Source organism: Entelurus aequoreus, linkage group LG02 (genome assembly GCF_033978785.1).
Source record: "Entelurus aequoreus isolate RoL-2023_Sb linkage group LG02, RoL_Eaeq_v1.1, whole genome shotgun sequence".
In the NCBI taxonomy this organism is placed as follows: Eukaryota; Metazoa; Chordata; class Actinopteri; order Syngnathiformes; family Syngnathidae; genus Entelurus; species Entelurus aequoreus.
In genome coordinates this window covers 45,674,863-45,696,368 of record NC_084732.1, presented here as the reverse complement: position 1 = coordinate 45,696,368, position 21,506 = coordinate 45,674,863, and the positions used below count along the sequence as shown (strand labels likewise).

Genomic DNA, 21,506 nt, shown 5'->3' with positions numbered 1-21,506 from the left:
ATTCATATACTATTCACTGTTACAAGCGGCAGCCATAATTACGATGTGGCCCTCAATAAAAATGAGCAGGGAAATTCAACTGGCGGCCCAGGAGCCAAATCCTACCAGGGAATGACACCATACCGGCCCCCAGTTTCAGTTTAGTAACCTTGCTTGCTAACTGGGGCGTTCCTCAGGGCACCCCTTCAAGTCCTCTCCTTTTTGGCATTTACAAATGTTTTAGTAAAGTGATTTGTGCCCTTTGTCACCGATTCTGTTCATAACTTTTATGGACAGAATTTCTAGGCAGGTGCAGTCAAGGCGTTGAGGGGATCCGGTTTGGTGGCTGCAGGATTAGGTCTCTGCTTTTTGCAGAGGATGTGGTCCTGATGGCTTCATCTGGCCAGGATATTCAGCTCTCACTGGATCGGTTTGCAGCCGAGTGAGAAGCGACTGGGATGAGAATCAGCACCTCCAAGTCCGAGTCCATGGTTCTCGCCCGGAAAAGGGTGGAATAGCATCTCCGGGTTGGGGAGGAGACCCTGCCCTAAGTGGAGGAGTTCAAGTACCTAGGAGTCTTGTTCACGAGTGAGGGAAGAGTGGATCGTGAGATCGACAGGCGGATCGGTGCGGCGTCTTCAGTAATGCGGACGCTGTATCGATCCGTTGTGGTGAAGAAGGAGCTGAGCCGGGAGGCAAAGCTCTCAATTTACTGGTCGATCTACGTTCCCATCCTCACCTATGGTCATGAGCTTTGGGTTATGACCGAAAGGACAAGATCACGGGTACAAACGGACGAAATGAGTTTCCTCCGCCGGGTGGCGGGGCTCTCCCTTAGAGATAGGGTGAGAAGCTCTGCAATCCGGGGGGAGCTCAAAGTAAAGCCGCTGCTCCTCCACATCGAGAGGAGCCAGATGAGGTGGTTCGGGCATCTGGTCAGGATGCCACCCGAACGCCTCCCTAGGGAGGTGTTTAGGGCACGTTCAACCGGTAGGAGGCCACGGGGAAGACCCAGGACACGTTGGAACGCCTCGGGATCCCCCGGGGAAGAGCTAGACGAAGTGGCTGGGGAGAGGGGAGTCTGGACTTCCCTGCTTAGGCTGCTGCCCCCGCGACCCGACCTCGGATAAGCGGAAGAAGATGGATGGATGGATTTGTGTAACTAAGGTGTTGCTTGTTTACTTCAGATGCAGTCAGTCGGCATTTGTTTAACGTCTTTAGTTGCTGTATACTAGTGGTTTTCCTCAAGGTCCTCTCTTTTTCATCATCTGTGCTATTGAACTAGAGTGCTGTCATAAACATTGTCTTTGATGAAGAGCTTTTTTGCATAAGGTCCTTAAAAACTGCAGAGCGCTCATGTAACTCTGACAAAATAGATAGACCAAAATCAAATGTTCACTGTAGAGGACCCTGGTTCTCCAGAATATACAAAATAAGACTAATAGTGAAGAGAAAAGTCCCTAGCTTTCTGGAAATTTGGTCCCCGAAACAATTTAGTGGAACATCCGATGCCAGGAGCCGGCCCAACAAGTGTCAGCGATGTGGGGTGAAATAACCTCTCAAACACCAATAGTTAAAAAAAGATGGCACATTTATTGCAACATAAATGTTATATACATGTTTTTTCTGTTGAAAAAGACAGAAAATTCAAATTCTCATTGCCGCATTTTTTTGTGATGTGCATTGGCAACACCTTGGAGTTTAACACAAAATGGTTCTCAATCAACAACTAAGAGACGTGTAAATGGATGGTTGGCTCGTATCGAAGCCTTTCTTTTTAACCGGCCGGTAATAACAAAGAGGTTATGGTAAGTAACTGTACATTTTACTATCTAATATAGTAAAATAAAGTAAGAAACTTTTTACTCAAAACTTCTGTTTAAAAAAATCTATAAAGAGTAATGTTTAGAGTTCTACAAATATTCTTACGGTATTATTGTATAAAAGACTACACTACATTGAAAAATAAGCCAAATGTTTTTTTTTTTCTTTCCTCGTTTTGATTTTCCCTTTTCTATATATTATACAAGGGAACGTACGTTGGAAAACAGCAAAGTCTAACTTGGTAAAGAAATAAGAAGAAATGAAGCATGTATATCCATAAAGTTGAATACACACATGTGAATACTGTAATGTACAACAAGGCCACATTCAGAGAGTGGACACACAAAACACAAAGAGATTCCAAATGTAAACTTTTGCTGTGGCGTCTTTGATTCAAAATCAAGTCCCTTTTTTTGCACAGAACATTCTCCATTGTGAATGTGGCAGCCTTGTTTGGGATGTATGTGACAGCTACATAAAACACACAAACTAAATGGAATTTAAAACAAAGTCTTAAGACCAAAAGAAAGATTACACAAGCACACGTATACAAAGAAAAACAAAAGAAAGCTATAACCAAAAGACAAAAAACTTATTTTGTTCATTATTGTGCTTACAATGAAAAAAAATGACCAGCAAACTCTATGAAAGGAGCCTGGCTTATTGATATAGAATATACTGTAGCAAAATATAAGTCACATAGAAGCTGCATGAAGTGACTTGTTTACAACCAACCAAACAAATGTAGACGTGCTTTTTGAAGTCATCAGACAAAGCGATAATCAGGCCAGGAGAAAAAGTGGTCGTCATTTTTGTTTTTTTAAGCAATCCGGTAAATTGATGGCAGATAAAAAAACAAAACAATAAACTGTGTCAATATCAGAACCGACAACATCAATATGTCACTGCTTACATGAACACTATGGCAATAACATGCCCTTTTCTTGCTGTGACACTATAACAGGGGTCGTCAACGTTTTCCAGGTCAAGGATCCCCAAACTGGCGGAGAGATTGAGGGGATACTTTATGTGTATATCTTGTATACAATGGTTTTGTTTTATCGGCTTAGTTCTCCTCTTTGCTTGTGTTTTTTGGTCGTGTTACAAAATGATCCGTTTTTCCGTTCCAAACATTTCAACTAGCTGCTGACATTGGGCTCTCAGCCAGTTGCGGAGCACCTGAAAGAGCCTTGTGATTGGCACAGCAGTGATAGGGGGCGGGTCCTCCTTGTTGGAGGGACAGGTGAATAAACCTGCTCGAAAGAGTTTATGTGTTGTTTAATGTGTTTGTTACTTAATCAATGTTAAAATGTATTTAAAGACATTTAAATTTGTGGAAAAAATTTAATGATCAAACAAAAATTTCAAGACACCCTTGCAGTACTTTCGCGGAACCCCTAGGGGTTCCAGACCCCTGTTGAAGACCTAAGCACTAGAGTAGACATAAACAGTCCTCCCTCGTTTATCACTGTTAATTGGTTCTGTACATGACTGTGATAAATGAATTTTTGCTAAGTAGGAATCATCCATCCATCCATCCATTTTCTTTACCGCTTATCCTTATTAGGGCCGCTGGTAAGCTGGAGCCTATAAGTAGGAATCATTTATTATAAATCAAATATTTTCATAACTTGAGTAAAACAACTGCTTATGACCTCCGACATGAAATACCACACTTTTGTTACCTTTACACGCTTTTAATCCAGTATAGAAATGCTGCCTGAGAATGAGCCAATAAGTGGACACAATACTGAACTGCATGCTCTGATTGGTTTGGTCTGATCTGGTGGCCAATAATACTGTAATATTGATATTTTTAGTTTATTAATATTTTTTTTATGCTTGATAATGTTTAATTTAGGACGAATCCTTTTTAGAATATGCTTTAAAAAAATCTGCAATGTGGTGACGCACGATGTGGCAAGGGATGACTATACAGGGAATGCTAAGATTTGATGTGTAGTTTTCCCCCCTTAAGGAAATATTCTCTAATGTTTGATGATTAAATGGCAGTTTTCAGTGAAACTAGAGTTTGTTAGTTTGTTAGTCTGCACACGCAACCTGATCTAAACTAAACAAACAAACTTGTGTGAGGTGTAAAAATGCCAGAAAATATAAAAATAAATAGATCCTCTCTTTTTGGAGGGAGGGGCTTTAGTATTTTGCTCATTTCTTATTTTGTACAAACATGCCTTGAAAAAGGCCATAAATTAATTTCCCCCCTCATTTCACCATAGACTTACCAGGCGGGAGCGCTTTGTTGGTTAAAAATGACTCTGTCAAACTCACAGGTCATCTGAAAAGCTCATATCTCTTTGAAACGGTATACAATTCCCCTTGAGACATACATGTTGAGCTCAATAACATAATAAATAGAAAGGAAAAAAAGGTTTCTATTACAATGCATTCGTCAATGGAGTTTAGGCACGGGACAACTTCAACATGGAGTCGGAGGAGATTGCAAAGTCTCTGATTGTTCAGAAGCAACACGCTCCGTGCAGATATGTGTGATATGTGCTGGGTTTTAGGGGAGTAATTTGCACATGGACCGCTGGGCTCCTGGTCAGTCACGGGACTGGATTGTGTTAGTCTTGTGGTTTCGCTTCAGGTGGTCTGTCACCCTCCAAAGTGGCATAACAGAGCGTGAGCCTCCCCAATCCCCACCCCTTGTCACTGGGAGGCCAGGTCGCCATCGCGCAGACGGGACTAAATGTTTGGGATGTCTTTGATCTGTCAGAGAGAAGAGAAATATTATCATCAGAGGTGGTGCACTTGGCAACATGAAAACCACATTTACTTTATAGCGGACTTAGGCCGTGAACACACCCACTTTTTGGCAACTGTTTCAAACTATAATGAAATATGGTTGTACTGGTGACAGCATCAGGCTTTTGGTCCAGTTTTGGAATAGGCCAGCCAATGCCCAGACCTAAACCCAAGAGACTAGACGAGAGACACTACTACTTAAATATACTGAATGATCAATAATATTAATTGTATAGAATAGAAATGAAAGAAAAGGGTGCCTCAACATAGTATATTAAGGCCTAGAAGTTTTTTGTTTTTTTTAATGTTGCCCAACATCCACAATGCCTTTGTGAGACAACATTATATCTTTCTCTTCTGTATGGGTTTTAAACAGTGAAAAACTGTATTTAAATATAGATGGATGGATACATAGATAGATAGATGGATGGATGGATGGATGGATGGATGGATGGATGGATGGATGGATGGATGGATGGATGGATGGATGGATGGATGGATGGATGGATAGATAGATAGATAGATAGATAGATAGATAGATAGATAGATAGATAGATAGATAGATATATATCCTCCATCCATTTTCTACAGCTTGTCCCTTTTGGGGTCGCGGGGGATGCTAGAGCCTATCATCTCAATATATACAGTATATATATATATATAAATATATATAAATATATATATATATATATATATATATATATATATATATATATACACACACACATATATAGATATACAGTATATATGTATATCTATAAACATATGTGTATATATGTATGTATATATATATATATATATATATATATATATATATATATATATATATATATATATATATATATACATACATATATACACATACATTTATACACATAATGTATATATGTACATACGTTTCTTTTCTGCTCTGCAGGGGGCACAGATTCAGTGACCACAGACGCTGCGCTAGCTGTCCAAAGTCGGGACCCCGGGTGGACCACTCATCTGTGCATCCGTTGGGGACTTCTCTGCGCTGCTGACCTGTCTCCACTCAAGATGATCTCCTGCCGACCCACTATGGACTGGACTCTCACACTATTATGTTAGATCCACAATGGGCTGGACTCTCACAATATTATGCTAGATCCACTCGACGTCCATTGCACCGGTCGCCCGGAAGGGGGGGCCCCCACATCTGTGGTCCCCACCAAGGTTGTGATTGTCATCCCATCGGGTTGAGTTTTTTCTTGCCCTGATGTGGGATCTGAGCCGAGGATGTCGTTGTGGCTTGTGCAGCCCTTTGAAACACTTGTGATTTAAGGCTATATAAGTAAACTTTGATTGATTGATTGATGTATATAATATGTATATAATATGTATATATATATATATATATATATATATATATATATATATATATATATACATACACATATATATATACACATATACATATATATATAAATATATATATATATATATACATAAATACATATATACATTATATTTATAATGTATATATATGTATGTGTATATATATGTATGTGTGTATATATATATATATATATATATATATATATATATATATATATATATATATATATATATATATATATATATATATATATATATATATATATATATATATATATATATATATATATATATATATATATATATCCATCCATCCATCCATCCATCTTCTTCCGCTTATCCGAGGTCGGGTCGCGGGGGCAGCAGCCTAAGCAGGGAAGCCCAGACTTCCCTCTCCCCAGCCACTTCGTCCAGCTCTTCCCGGGGGATCCCGAGGCGTTCCCAGGCCAGCCGGGAGACATAGTCTTCCCAACGTGTCCTGGGTCTTCCCCGTGGCCTCCTACCGGTAGGACGTGCCCTAAACACCTCCCTAGGGAGGCGTTCGGGTGGCATCCTGACCAGATGCCCGAACCACCTCATCTGGCTCCTCTCGATGTGGAGGAGCAGTGGCTTTACTTTGAGCTCCTCCTGGATGACAGAGCTTCTCACCCTATCTCTAAGGGAGAGACCCGCCACCCGGCGGAGGAAACTCGTTTCGGCCGCTTGTACCCGTGATCTTGTCCTTTCGGTCATAACCCAAAGCTCATGACCATAGGTGAGGATGGGAATGTAGATCGACCGGTAAATTGAGAGCTTTGCCTTGCGGCTCAGCTCCTTCTTCACCACAACGGACCGATACAGCGCCCGCATTACTGAAGACGCCGCACCGATCCGCCTGTCGATCTCACGAACCACTCTTCCCTCACTCGTGAACAAGACTCCGAGGTACTTGAACTCCTCCACTTGGGGCAAGATCTCCTCCCCAACCCGGAGATGGCACTCCACCCTTTTCCGGGCGAGAACCATGGACTCGGACTTGGAGGTGCTGATTCTCATCCCAGTCGCTTCACACTCAGCTGCGAACCGATCCAGTGAGAGCTGAAGATCCTGGCCAGATGAAGCCATCAGGACCACATCATCTGCAAAAAGCAGAGACCTAATCCCGCAGCCACCAAGCCGGATCCCCTCAACGCCTTGACTGCGCCTAGAAATTCTGTCCATAAAAGTTATGAACAGAATCGGTGACAAAGGGCAGCCTTGGCGGAGTCCAACTCTCACTGGAAACGTGTCCGACTTACTGCCGGCAATGCGGACCAAGCTCTGACACTGATCATATAGGGAGCGGACCGCCACAATCAGACAGTCCGATACCCCATACTCTCTGAGCACTCCCCACAGGACTTCCCGAGGGACACGGTCGAATGCCTTTTCCAAGTCCACAAAGCACATGTAGACTGGTTGGGCAAACTCCCATGCACCCTCAAGGACCCTGCCGAGAGTATAGAGCTGGTCCACAGTTCCACGACCAGTACGAAAACCACACTGTTCCTCCTGAATCCGAGGTTCGACTATCCGGCGTAGCCTCCTCTCCAGTACACCTGAATAGACCTTACCGGGAAGGCTGAGGAGTGTGATCCCCCGATAGTTAGAACACACCGTCCGGTTCCCCTTTTTAAAGAGAGGAACCACCACCCCGGTCTGCCAATCCAGAGGTACCGCCCCCGATGTCCACGCGATGCTGCAGAGTCTTGTCAACCAAGACAGCCCCACAGCATCCAGAGCCTTAAGGAACTCCGGGCGGATCTCATCCACCCCCGGGGCCCTGCCACCGAGGAGCTTTTTAACTACCTCAGCAACCTCAGCCCCAGAAATAGGAGAGCCCACCATCAGGTTTCACTGTCGTTGCCAATATGAGCGTTGAAGTCCCCCAGTAGAACGAGGGATTCACCCGGGGGAGCACCCTCAAGTACTCCCTCGAGTGAATCCAAAAAGGGTGGGTACTCTGAGCTGCTGCTTGGCGCGTAAGCGCAAACAACAGTCAGGACCCTTCCCCCCACCCGAAGGCGGAGGGAAGCTACCCTCTCGTCCACCGGGTTGAACTCCAACATGCAGGTTCTGAGCCGGGGGGCAACAAGAATTGCCACCCCAGCCCGTCGCCTCCCACTGCCGGCAACGCCAGAGTGGAAGAGAGTCCATCCCCTCTCGAGAGAACTGGTTCCAGAGCCCTTGCTGTGCGTCGAAGTGAGTCCGACTATGTCTAGCCGGAACTTCTCCACCTCGCGCACTAGCTCAGGCTCCTTCCCCCCCAGCGAGGTGACGTTCCACGTCCCAAGAGCTAGCTTCTGTAGCCGAGGATCGGACCGCCAAGTGCCCTGCCTTCGGCTGCCGCCCAGCTCACATTGCACCCGACCTCTATGGCCCCTGCTATGGGTGGTGAGCCCATTGGAGGGGGGACCCACGTTGCCTCATCGGGCTGTGCCCGGCCGGGCCCCATGGGGACAGGCCCGGCCACCAGGCGCTCGCCGTCGTGCCCCAACTCCGGGCCTGGCTCCAGAGGGGGCCCCGGTGACCCGCGTCCGGGCGAGGGAAATCTGAGTCTCGGTTCTTGTATTTCCATATATATATATATATATATATATATATATATATATATATATATATATATATATATATATATATATATATATATATATATATATATATATATATATATATATATATATATATATATATATATATATATATATATATATATATATATATATATATATATATATATAAATACAGTTTTTCAGTGTTTAAAACCCATACAGAGAGTAAATGGGACAATGAAAAATGAGGATTACCTCCAATTTCTTCAGGACAACCTAAAATCCTCAGCCCGGAGGTTGGGTCTTGGGCGCAGTTGGGTGTTCCAACAGGACAATGACCCCGAACACACGTCAAAAGTGGTAAAGGAATGGCTAAATCAGGCTAGAATTAAGGTTTTAGAATGGCCTTCCTTAAGTCCTGACTTAAACGTATTGACAATGCTGAAAAAACAAGTCCAAGACAGAAAACCAACAAATTTAGCTGAACTGCAACAATTTTGTCAAGAGGAGTGGTCAAAAATTCAACCAGAAGCTTGCCAGAAGCTTGTGGATGGCTACCAAAAGTGCCTTATTGCAGTGAAACTTGCCAAGGGACATGTAACCAAATATTAACATTGCTGTATGTATACTTTTGACCCAGCAGATTTGGTCACATTTTCAGTAGACCCATAATAAATTCATAAAAGAACCAAACTTCATGAATGTTTTTTGTGACCAACAAGTATGTGCTCCAATCACTATCACAAAAAAATAAGAGTTGTCGAAATTATTGGAAACTTAAGACAGCCATGACATTATGTTCTTTACAAGTGTATGTAAACTTTTGATCGCGACTGTATATACTGTATGTATAAATATATATATAGATATATATATATATATCTATATATATATACAGTATATATACACACACACACACACACACTAGGGTTGTCCCAAATTATTGGTATCGGGACCAGTACCAAAATGTATATCGATACTTTTCAAAATAAAGGGAACTACAAAAAATTTCAATATTGGCTTTATTTTAACAGAAAATCTTATAAGACAATAAACATATGTTTCCTATTGCATTCAAGAACAATTTTAGGAGGTTAAAATATAGATTAAAGGTCATTAAACACATTGGGCTTTTCTTGTTGCACTCAACAATTTACAATTTTCCATATTACATATAGTCTGCCATAATCAAGGATTAGATTAGAATATAATAAAAAGCTTTATTGACATGATATTAAATTATTCATGATTTATGTTTGCCACTCATGGTCTGTGCTTTAAGAAAAATACAATTATTAGTAAGTACTGAAAACAAAACTATGGATAAATGTATACAGATAAGCCATGTAGCAGGTAAAACACACATTTGTTAAAGATAAAACACAAAGTGTAGCAATTTGTTTCTAAATTCAGTCATTTTATTTGCACTAGTTGACGTCACATTGGCGGTCCTAATTCCGCTAATATTTGGCAGCAAGCCAAGCAGCTGTGTGCGCGTCTACGTATTTACATATTATGTATCTAGATGTGCACAGCAGGGGAGCTGGTTAACTTATGAGAGTAGCGTGTGTGGGTTTGTGAGAATGTCAAGGTGCTGTCTGAGTGACGTCAGTGAGTGAGTGGGCGAGTAAAGAGAGAGAGGTCGCGCTGCACTGCGTGATGAACGGGTCCAGTTGTGTCCTGCAAAACTAATAATAAAGCAGCCAGACTGTCACAAATCGGCCAAGCTTAGCAGACCCATTGGCGAATAAAGTGGACAGGTGTAACAACTACATTATTACATGTCACTATTTAAACTCCTTGTGCAGATCTGAATGATTATTATTTAAATGTTTACCTAAGTTTGAAGCAAAGGTGGTAATACAAATCGCCACATTTGGCGAGGGGTGTTTACAGCAACATACATATATACACACACAGTATACATGTATATATACATATATGTATATATATATATATATATACACATACACATACAGTATATTTGTTATATACAATAATAAAAAACATGACGGGAATAAATAAATGAATACAAATATTTAAAACATCTAAAAGAAAAGCCTAAAAAGTTGGCACAACAGATTCTTTAGACTGATGAAGTCAGGGTGTATGGAGCTCATGATCCAAAGCATATTCCATTATAAGACAAAAAATATTGTGACGCAATAGAGGCAAGAGCTTAAAAAACTGTCCATATCCAAACACTATTAGATTTAGAGATTAAGCCAACCTGTAAGTTTTCTAAAATATTTGTCCCTGACGAATTTTTTTTTTTTTTCATTCGAATTATAGGTTAGAGGTCACAAATAAGGTGAAACAATAATTAAGGTTGAGGTGTAATCAGATAAAGCTGATATTTATGCATGGGTATGTTCACTTCCTATATCCACTGTAATCATTTTTTTAATAAGAAATATGACAAAACATTCCTTATTATTTATTTTGTCTGCCACCTGTGTGAGGAGTTTCTCAATCAAATGGTTGATCAAAATTAATGAAATTGTCAAATGGTTTGGTTAATGTAGTAATTCATCAAGTTAAACGTCCACACGTTACCTAGTCCTACTGTAGCTTGTCCAATGTGAAGGGCTGATGTTATGTTTTGTTGTTTTATCACATAAAACACATTAAGTTTGGCTTATGGACTGTTGGTGACAAAGACAGTTTAATGAGACAAATAGACAATAAAAAGACGGCATGCAAACACTGAGATGAATGAGTGTACCTGTCAACGCCTCAAAGGTGGCCCATGGGGTTGGATGCGTCAGTCAAACCTGGGTGGACACCCGTGTGACCTTGTTGGCTTTCACTGGAGCCGCCAGACACTTTTTTCTCCTCTCTTCTCTTAAGGCAGGCAGCTTTGGGGTTCAGATTCCGCTCTGTAGGTACAAACAATCAAAAGATCATTAAATATTTTTTTCTGAATAAACTCATTGCCACGTGTACTATTGCTACCAACAGAGAAGGACGTTGTGAGCTCGGTGGCGATAAAAGAAAATGGAATGATAAACCTAAAATGAGGTTGCAGCCAACTGGAGCGGAGCATGGAGTCGACGGACAGATGAAATACTAGGACATAGTTTCGAAGAGTTGGCAATGTTCACAAGTGACCAACTGTTGGGTATTTCTACACAGCTTCACAGTTACACCGAATATAATTTAAGAGTCACAGGGAATATTTATTGTACCATCATTAAAAAGAAACATTATCTGTGAAACTGACCTCTGACTTGTTGCTCCAAGCTAAGGATGACAGCCACGGCCTGATGGAGGATGAGCAGCTTTGTCTGAGGCTTCTCGCTCTTCAGGTGCAACTGGCACATGCGACCTAGCTCCTTGAAGGCTTCGTTGATGTCTCGAACCCGCAAGCGTTCCCGGGCGTTGTTGGCCATCCTCCTCTCTCTTTCCCGCTCTGCCTTCTGCTCCGGATTGAGGTCTTCGTCCTCCGTGATACTGCGGCGCATGCAAAACACAAAACAAAACACTTAGGGCCTGATTTACTAAGATCCACGCTAAACAGCGTGTGCAAAAAATATATAATAGCGTGTACTATGAGTGGGCGTGTGATTTACTAACACTCCGTGTGCTATTAAAAAGTGGTGCAGACCGCCTTATTTAAATGAGGATTTTGCGTGCATACGAGGCTTTTACCACGCAGACACTTGATCATTTTCTGCATATTTATTTTATCTTGCAAGCTGACACCAAACGACCTCCGTGGCTGTCATCAATTGAATTTGTTTTAATCAGCCCCTTAAGTCATTCAGCAGCTCTAAAATTATACAAGGAAATTGCTGAATTGACAATAGGTCTTATATTTTATTTCTGACCGTCCAAAATGTTGACAGACACACGCAGGATGGATGATTCTCAGTCCATCGTCTGTCTGTGCAGCGCGAGCACTGATCCTGCAGCCATATGTAGAACTGTCATTTCACACATCCTTCCTACACGTGCTAAATAAAACGCCAAAAAGTAATCGCAAAACGTTGATTAGTGTTGATAAATGACGTTGCGCTTGCTTAAAAATATTTTTGCATCTTCCCCTCCCAGCATTGTGGACGTTTTCATGATCAGCATATATTCTGCATATTAATGAAGACAGAGACACACGCCTTAGTCTGCTAACTTAAAAGACACAATCCACTTTACACACATTTTGTAGATCGTCTTTGCCTGTGCTATCAGGTTTGCACATGTTTAAGTACTCACAAACTTTTAGTAAATCAGGCCCTTAAAGGGGAACTTCACTTTTTTGGGGGAATTTTGCCTATCGTTCACAATCATTATGAGAAACGAGAACACTTGTCTTTTCTTTTTTTTTTTTAAGGATTGTAAAGATGATAAAAAAGCTTGAAAGATGTGGCTAATGGGAGTCACCGTTGTAGCCTACAAAGCCCTCTAAAAAAATTTTTTAAACCCTCCATCAATGTTTTCTATACACACTGCAAGTATACAGTATATATAATGTAGGAACAATAACTATATGTTCAAAACGATATATAATATGTACAAAATTTACCGTGTTTCGGTCATTTTAAGCATTGCCGAAACTTCTTTCCTCAGCACATTAATTTCCGTTTCCATAGCAGCACACTTCCGACTTCCGGCACCAAATGTGTGTTCCTACTTTCAGTAACAAACACTTGTGTTTACTAATTATGGCAGACTTGATAATAGAAGCCGAAGATGGCTAGTTTTGGACAAATGAGGATTAACAACCTTATCTTTTTGAAGCTGAATATGCAGAGGATGAACTACTGGTTATAGAAGTGAGCGTGAAGGAAGGGTGAAACGGAGCAGACGGGAGCCAAGAGAGTGAGGTCAGCGTGACTTGGTCACGATTAGGGATGTAACGGTATAATGATAAACCACGGTAAAATTCAGAACGGTTAATAATACCATTTAATTTTTTAATTATCGAAAAAACGTCATTTATTAATCGCATTTTAGGCATCATTGTTCGCTTCCTGGAAACGCAGCAGCAGCCGCACCTCCGAAGATGGTGCATACGCACTAGCGCTATTTGCAATGGCGGGAAACTACACACGGACCTTGCTCTTGAGATTTTGACCTCATAGTAAACGGACACAATCTGAAGTCTGGACGTATTTTCGATTGGTAAAGCATGCTGAGGGTAAAATAATTGAGGACAGTCAGCCCATTACCAGAAAATGCAGGAAAAAAGTCCCCACGTAGGGAGGCAACACTTCAAACATGTTGAGCCAACTCCAAAACCACCAACCACAACTACATTTTTTGTTAATATGTTAAAGATGTTTAATAAAAATACAGGCATGTTTAACACATACATCATGTTGTAATTGTATGCATGTTTGAAATCAACTCAAACCATAACCATAACATATAGATTCCTTTCTTTCATGAAGACAATAATATAAGTTGGTGTATTACCTGATTCTGATGACTTGCATTGATTTAAAATCAGACAGGATGCACAGTAGTGCTGATAACTTCCACATTTCGAAATTACATTGTGGAGGAGAAAAAAAGTCCTCCTTTCTGTCCAATTTGTCCAGCTTCCATACTCCTTTTTAAAAATTGTACAAGAAATACATTGACGGCAAACTCCGTAGCTTGATAGCTTGTGTGCGCTAGATTTCTGAGACCCTTGTTTTGTTAGCGCAGGCAGGATGGAGCAGCACTTTTATTGTGAAGACAGGAACTGTGTGGTCCGTCTTTAGGCTTTTGACGGCAGGTACGGCGCAAGAGTCTGTTAAAATAAAAAGTGTTTCTCGCCTTCCTGTCGATTGTTTTTTTCTTAATACTGAGCTTGCAGCAGCCAGCGTCATCTCACAAGATCTTTGGGTTCCGTAAATATCAATCAAGTGACGAAAGTGACGTCATTGTGAAGATTGATGACCAGTCATTTTTAGGTTTATTTCTTTAATGACTGGCTGGAAATCGACTGACACGCCGTGATCGACCGGTAGCTCGTGATCGACGTAATGAGCACCACGTGTTCAACCATTAATGGTAACATAAGGTAGCTGGTGGTGTTCTTGTTATAATTATTGCTTTGAAAAATGTTACTGTGAGGAAGTTGCAAACAGCACCTTTAAGAGTGTTTTGAGATAAGAGCTGGCTATCAGCTAACCGTTTTGCTTTGAGTTGCAATCAAAAATGTGATTTATAAGCATCCCGTCATTAGTTAGCGTAGCAAATGTCACATTGAATGCCGTAAAATCTGCCCAAAACATGTGGTCTTACTCCTTAGCATTAGCTTATAGCTAGAGATGCACATAAATTAGTTATTCTCAGCATGCGAAAGAGAAGGTTGAGTGTGCAAGACAGTGCTGAGAAGAAGAAGTGCATGATATTCATAGAATTAAAAAAATAAAAGAAACAAATCTTCTAAAACGGGATCAAGCCTGTCGCCAACTTGGCAATCAATTTTAGCGTATCAATGCTAGTCTGCAACATACTGAAGCAGAAAAAGTCTAACGGTAGCCAAGGATGATAAAATAATTAATGCATTTTTTAAATTTTTTGAGTTTTTGACATATACATCCCCCAGAAATACAATTCAATACACATCAAATGCCCCCCTCCCAGGAAAAAACAGAAGAAAACATGAGTCAAATAAGTACAGGCAAATATTGACAACTGCACTACTGAATGGCCCCAACACGGTGCAGCAATACACAAAAGCAAACAATAGGCTCATCAATGATCTACATTTCAATTACTTTTCATTCGGGGATAAATTTGAGATCAGTCTCTTTTACATATTTTAGGAAAGCACCACTTACTTCTTGAAATCACAGAACAACCATTCAATGCAGTCTCCAATTTAGGGAAATACTGTATATATCTTTAATCCAGTGGATGTAGCAGGGAGGTGATGGTGCCTTCCAATTTAGCACAAGTCTTGTAGTTAACGAAGTAGTAAATGCTACCAAATTATTTTTGGATTTGCTAAGAGAAATTGACAGACGGGCTACCCCAAATAGGAATTGGGTGCATTTCTACACTATATTTTACCTTTAAATCTATTATCATCTACCAAACCCTTTTGGCTGTCTTTTTGACACTTACATGTCCCATGTAATGTACCACAGAATTTTTATTTTTTTTTGTAGATCATTTACTAACAATATTATAATTTAAAATATAATGTACAATTCTTAACATGTATGCAAATAACTCAGAAAACATTTCCCATTTAGCAACTCTATCTTGTAGCCACGCCCCCTCAGGTAATATACTTCTTTAGTTGTGACCTCTGTTTATATTCGTCACGTGAAAAATATAACTTCTCGCTGGCTACTAATAAATACTCCAGAACAACAACTGGTTTGGAACTAACTGTGTTCAAATTGTAATCATCCAAATATATTATTAGCAGCAAAGTAGAAAGCCATCAACTCGGACAGCGAACGCAGGCAACAACAAGTAAGCTAGCTAGATGATGCAAACTATACTATCTAGCGAGTTTGTTTTGGCATCCCTGATCGTCTCCCTGTCCTGCAATTCAGTGTGGTGTTTGGGCAAGAGGAGCAGCGAGTATCTGCAGCTGAGGCGAGCATTCAATAAATTTTGCTTCGATCCTATTTTTTTATATTGTAGTGGGTATACATAATTCACCCACGGAACTTTTGTTATTGTTAAAGTTCTGGTCGAACCGGTTTTTACGGTGTTGTGTGTTGTGTTGTTGTGCTGAGAAGCCACGGATGTATAGAAACTGCTCGATTGCTGATAAAAAAAACTAAGTCTGAATGTCATTAAAACAATTAGCTCAATCTTTTGACACACCTCCTTCGACTCTACACTAGTTCATTAAAAAAACACTGAAGTATTGTTAATGAATGTTTAAAGAAGCCGACTTTCGCGATTTCGCCGACATTTCACCTCCCTGCTAATTAGAGACCCTAAGTGATTATTTGCTTTTGAAGAATACGAACCTAGCTATTATAAGAGACTGTGCGGTTAATCAGATAGAGGCGTCAACGGGAGGATTTACGTTAATCCAAAATGTTTAAAATACTGTACTATTGTCTTTAGAAAAAACGTACAACTTATTTTATTAGTATTCAATATTGCAAATAATATTCTTACCTTGTGCGCGTGCTACCCCGAGGTGTTTTTAGGTCTCGTCTGTCGCTCTCATCATCTGACTTATCGTCGCCCGAAAAGGAATCATTCATTTCATCCCTGTCATGCTTCTCCAACTTCAGCTCCAATGCGGCGGCCACCTGTCCAGCCAAACCTATGAAAGAAGTGTAAGGTAAAGTAAGACACCTATCAGCCATAAAATGAGTTTTAAAAAAAACTGTTGGTGAACATCAGACCTCTGAAAGTTTCCACTTGATGGTTGAGTTCGGTGTTGGATGTGGAGCCACCGCTTTGCAGGCTTCCATGGCTGTTCAGACCAGCAGCGTTGTCAGCATGAGAAGAACTCTTCAACAAAAACAGGAGGTGCATTGTCAAGACAGGAAGTTGACATCCTCTGCATAGAACAATACACCAGCAAACACAAAGAATAAACTTCAAAAGAAAGGGCGTCAGTTTCAATGAGAATTGCAGACAAATTCAAGTGTACAATGTGTCAATGTGTATCTGAACTAAAAATGAGTAACTATCGATGACCACAATGTACCTACCACTGGATACACGCTGGCATTGAACACAGTTCCATCATATTAAATAGTTGGGTTGCTACAATTTTTTGCAGATATTGAGATGTCACGTACGTTCAACGGCACGAGCATGTTCGAAAAAGAACTATAACCTGTGTTCTGCAAGCTATACATCTTGGCAGTGCACATGTTGACAATGACCGGTTTTACGTTGAGTGTTGGATGCAATTAAAAACTGATGCATTTATGGAAATGGTTTTAAGATATATGGCAGGGCTATTCATTCCGGCCGGGGAATAACACCATACCGACCAGAGTTCCGTTCAACACTTGGGAGACAAACATTTTTGCAGCAAACTGAGTCATTCAAGTTTGCAATTCCAAACAGTATGAGACACGGCTTACTTGTGACTGTCGGTAATCACAACCAAGACTATTTCTTTGGTGTTCACTTTCAAAAATGTCAAACTGAGCCAACTGCCCAGTTACTACATATCCTTGTTGTTGTGTCATACTTAAAACATAGTCAATACCCAGTGTGCAGTACCACACTGTCCATGACTTCAGATGTTTACCATTTGTTTTTAAGTTCTCTTTTTGCATGCAAATAAAGACCTGGAAAGAATAGCTGAAGTTGCAGGGTATCTCTTTAAATGTTTGTGTAATCCCCTGTCACTGTTGGCCGTTGTTAACTCCTTTACCCCAAGGCTATCCCCTTCCTCAGTGTTGGGGCTGATAGTTGTGGTACCCTCAACAGGTGCATAAACAAGAGGAGGAGGGTGGAAAGCTGGGGTTTTGGCAAGAAAAGAAGGCTGCCATTTTCATTGCTGGGCCTAATTACCATACAGCTGAGGAGCTCTGTTTTGGTGGAGGCACTGGGTGCAGACACACGCTTCCATGCATTCAGATTTCCTTGCTTGTTAAAAAGAAGCGATAGAAGGGGAGGGGGTTTTTAGTCTGGATGACACCAGACTAAAAGCTTGTGGCTGTGCCAAAGGGAGGGGAGGTCATCCTACACAGGAAGTGCAGTGTTAGTGCAAACACAGTGCGTTTGTATGTCGCAGTCACAGTTGGCGTCACTGTCACAGCATGGTGCTTAACAACATTCCTGTTAAAATTAACTGACAAGCTAAAAATACAATTCTACAGACTGAGCAAGCACGAGTGATCAACACTTCCGCATCAATCACAGTCCAATTTTTCAATGGTTATGGTTTAAATTGACTTCAAACATGCTATACAGATGGGCGAAAAATTGAAAATTTGGATGGATTTCTTTTAGGAGCAAAATGTGATGCAATGGGTGAACATCGTTTTCGCACATGTGCGACATGTTTAAAAAAAAAAGTTGTACAGTCTATTTTTAGTCGCATTAGCGATCAAATTTGTCAAATCGTACAGCACTGTTCAGGTCTACATTAATGTGTATTGTTTGTTTAGAAAAACAGATAGTTTTTGTTAACATGATCATGATGGTTAAGTGCATGTATAGTCCGTTCTTTCTTGAGTCTCTTTGACATATGCAAAATGAAACAAAATTAATATAGATTAAAAATAAATTATGTTTATTGCGATTAATTGAAATTAGTCCACAGCAGCATCAACAACCAACATCAATTAATCTGATTAAAAAATGTAATCATTTAAAAATTTAATCTTTTGACATCTGAAGTTGTATTTTGAATATTTTGCAGCTCTGTTCTTATCAGTTTCCCTATTCCAAAAATCCTGGTTAGTATTAGTATAAATTAAAAACATTGCTTATATGTAAAAAGGATTTTGGACTTGGGACTTTTTGACACACAATTATTTAGTCTATTGTGTCATTTCCTGCCAAAATATACCCAAATGATTCACATTAACAATAATTAAACAATAATTTGGTGTTTAACTGTCTGTAAAGTAAGCTGAAATTTACCCTAATATGTCAGATTTCAATATTTGCGTACTTAGCAGAACAACTCCCGCCAGAAATTCATAGAAAATATGTTAGGATGAACTCAACTATGTGAAATGTATTTTCTTCACATTGCAATGGAATATTTTGCTCAATGCAGGTAAACAGAGTATGTTTGTTTTCCCTGATGTATTCCAAGCTTGTAATACAATATCTTAATCAAGCAGATAGAAAAATGGAAATCTTCTTCATACCATGGCGGCTGTTCGACTTGCAGCCAACGCAGAGGCAGGAAAGCTTGTTCCAATGGCTGAGATTGGCCCATTTTGTGCTTGTCCTAGCAAACTGTGGATGTCGCTAGGTAAACTAGCAGTGGAGCCCACTGCATGGTTCCTCAGAACAAGGATTGCATCATCTAAACGGTCCAGGCGATCTTCCATTCGAGACTGAGGGGAGCAGAGGGATTTTAGATTGGAAGGTCAGGGTGTGGGAAAGAAAGGGGAGGAAAAAAAGGAGAGATCAGCTTAGTATAAGCACATTAGGACATAAATTGAAAACAGTGATTGGATGGCATGGACTTAAAGAGTAAAAATAAAGACAATTTCAACGCATGATTACATCAACTTGTTTGTGTGAAAGGGAATAGTATTCACAAACAGCGGATTTAACATCTGCACTGAAGCAGATTACGACAAACAGGACTGGCTAATAAGACAACATAACAATAAGGCAATCAAAAAAATCAAAGTTGCATTTCACTGTGAGGAATGAGGAGTGAAAGTTGATTTTATGAGAGAAACCAAAAATGGGGGCGACAAACTGAAGGTGTAATAGACAAGAGGGTTTTATCTAAAAGGGCAGTAGTACCTCGCAGACATCCTTTAAGAAAGACATGGCATCCTGAAGATGCTCATGTAACTGCTGATGAACTCTGTTTTTCTGGCAAAGTCAAATAAATAAGAACAGGATTATGAAGAGAGCAGATATACACTAAGAAGACAGATAGTGCTGTTTAGAAAAAACTGGATTTGCTGACCAATCACTTTGTAAGGATAAAAGTGTTTTCGTGTGCACTTTTAAAATCTCCAATGACAGTACCGATAATTGTTACTTATTATAGCATGTCAATTTACAACATTCATATAATGTGTGCTCCAGCGCCCACATTCCCTTTTTTTCCCCATCATCTGTTTAGAATGCAATACATCTTTGATAAAAGTTTGTATTTTAATCCTTCTATTGCACAGGTGTCAAATTCAAGGCCCAAGGGCCAGATCTGGCTCACCACATCATTTAATGTGTCCCACCACATCATATAATGTGGCCCGCCACAACATTTTAAGTAGTCATCTCATTTAATGTGGCCCGCTACATCATTTTTTGTGGTCCGCCACATCATTTTATGTGGCCACATCATTTTATGTGGTCATGTCATTTAACCTTAACCTGACTCTCGCCAGATCCTTGTAGCTCACTGAGTTCCACACAAGGATCTGGGATCGAGGGCAATGCAAACTCCTTCAAGATAGCAAAAAATAATGAACCAATCAGGATCGCCGGGCGGGATTTCATAGATGTGACGTAGCGCCGAAGCGACTGTTTGATTTAAACAACAATAGCGCCACGCAGCGAGGAGTCGTGTGCTGACATTGATTCTGCTATTGCAACTGTTTTGTCGAATATATCGAATATTAATTCTTTAAAAGATGAACAGAGAACGGTTTTGAACTTTTCGCTCTGTCGTTATCCAATATGTCCGCTGTTCAGTTTTAGATTTCCCAGTGTCGCTCTCATCAGCGTCACAGGTTGATTTTGGTGTGAGTGGTTGAAGTAGCACGTCATTCAAGATAACGGACAAGTGGATTATCCAATCACATACAATGATTTTTTTTACAAGGCCCCGCCTTCTGAAATACATCTCCTATTGAGAAGTCCCAGATCCTTGTGTGGAGCTCAGCGAACTACAAGGATCTGGCGAGAGTCAGGTTAATTTAACCTGGCCTGCTACGTAATTTTTTGTGGTCCGCCACATCATTTTATGTGACCACATCATTTTATGTGGCTCACTACGTCATTTTATGTAGTCTGCCATATCATTTAATATGACCTGGTATATAATTTTACGTGGCCCGCCGCATCATTTTACATTTATGTGTCATGCGATAGGCTGGAAATAAGAAAAGCACTTTTTGGCCTATCGATTTATTCTTTCAATTTTGGATGTACTGCATGCAACTGCAAAAAGATGTTCCAGGCAAATGAATACTTAAATATCTGCTTGTCATCTTTACTTACATTTTAAAAGCCACCAATTTGTTAGTAAAAAATCTAACAATCAACAGCAGTTGCCTTTGCAAATTGTGTAATGAGGTTATTACACGTTGATACTGTGACTGTTACAAAAACGGCCCTCTGAGGGCAGACATAATGGCTATGTGGCTCTCATTAAAAACAAATTTGACACCCCTGTTGTATATTATACACATTATTTCAATCAATCAACAATTCAAAGTC

At 40.4% G+C, this 21,506-nt stretch overlaps 1 protein-coding gene across 4 annotated transcripts in view; it reads right to left on the bottom strand.

The window, feature by feature from the left end:
- Positions 1-1,570: 1,570 nt before the first annotated feature.
- Positions 1,571-21,506, bottom strand: part of tcf12 (transcription factor 12) — a 206,672-nt gene continuing 186,736 nt past the window's right edge. For 2 of the 4 annotated variants that reach the window (XM_062027644.1, XM_062027662.1), the window contains 7 exons: positions 19,860-19,931; positions 19,247-19,438; positions 16,808-16,916; positions 16,575-16,725; positions 11,719-11,948; positions 11,221-11,374; positions 1,571-4,533 (listed from right to left, as the gene is read on the bottom strand). In XM_062027644.1, coding sequence (XP_061883628.1) covers positions 11,232-11,374; positions 11,719-11,948; positions 16,575-16,725; positions 16,808-16,916; positions 19,247-19,438; positions 19,860-19,931 — 897 coding nt within the window. In that variant the 3' untranslated portion in view covers positions 1,571-4,533; positions 11,221-11,231. The remainder of the gene's footprint in view (positions 4,534-11,220; positions 11,375-11,718; positions 11,949-16,574; positions 16,726-16,807; positions 16,917-19,246; positions 19,439-19,859; positions 19,932-21,506) is intronic. The other 2 variants (XM_062027653.1, XM_062027671.1) reach the window with 1 other exon arrangement.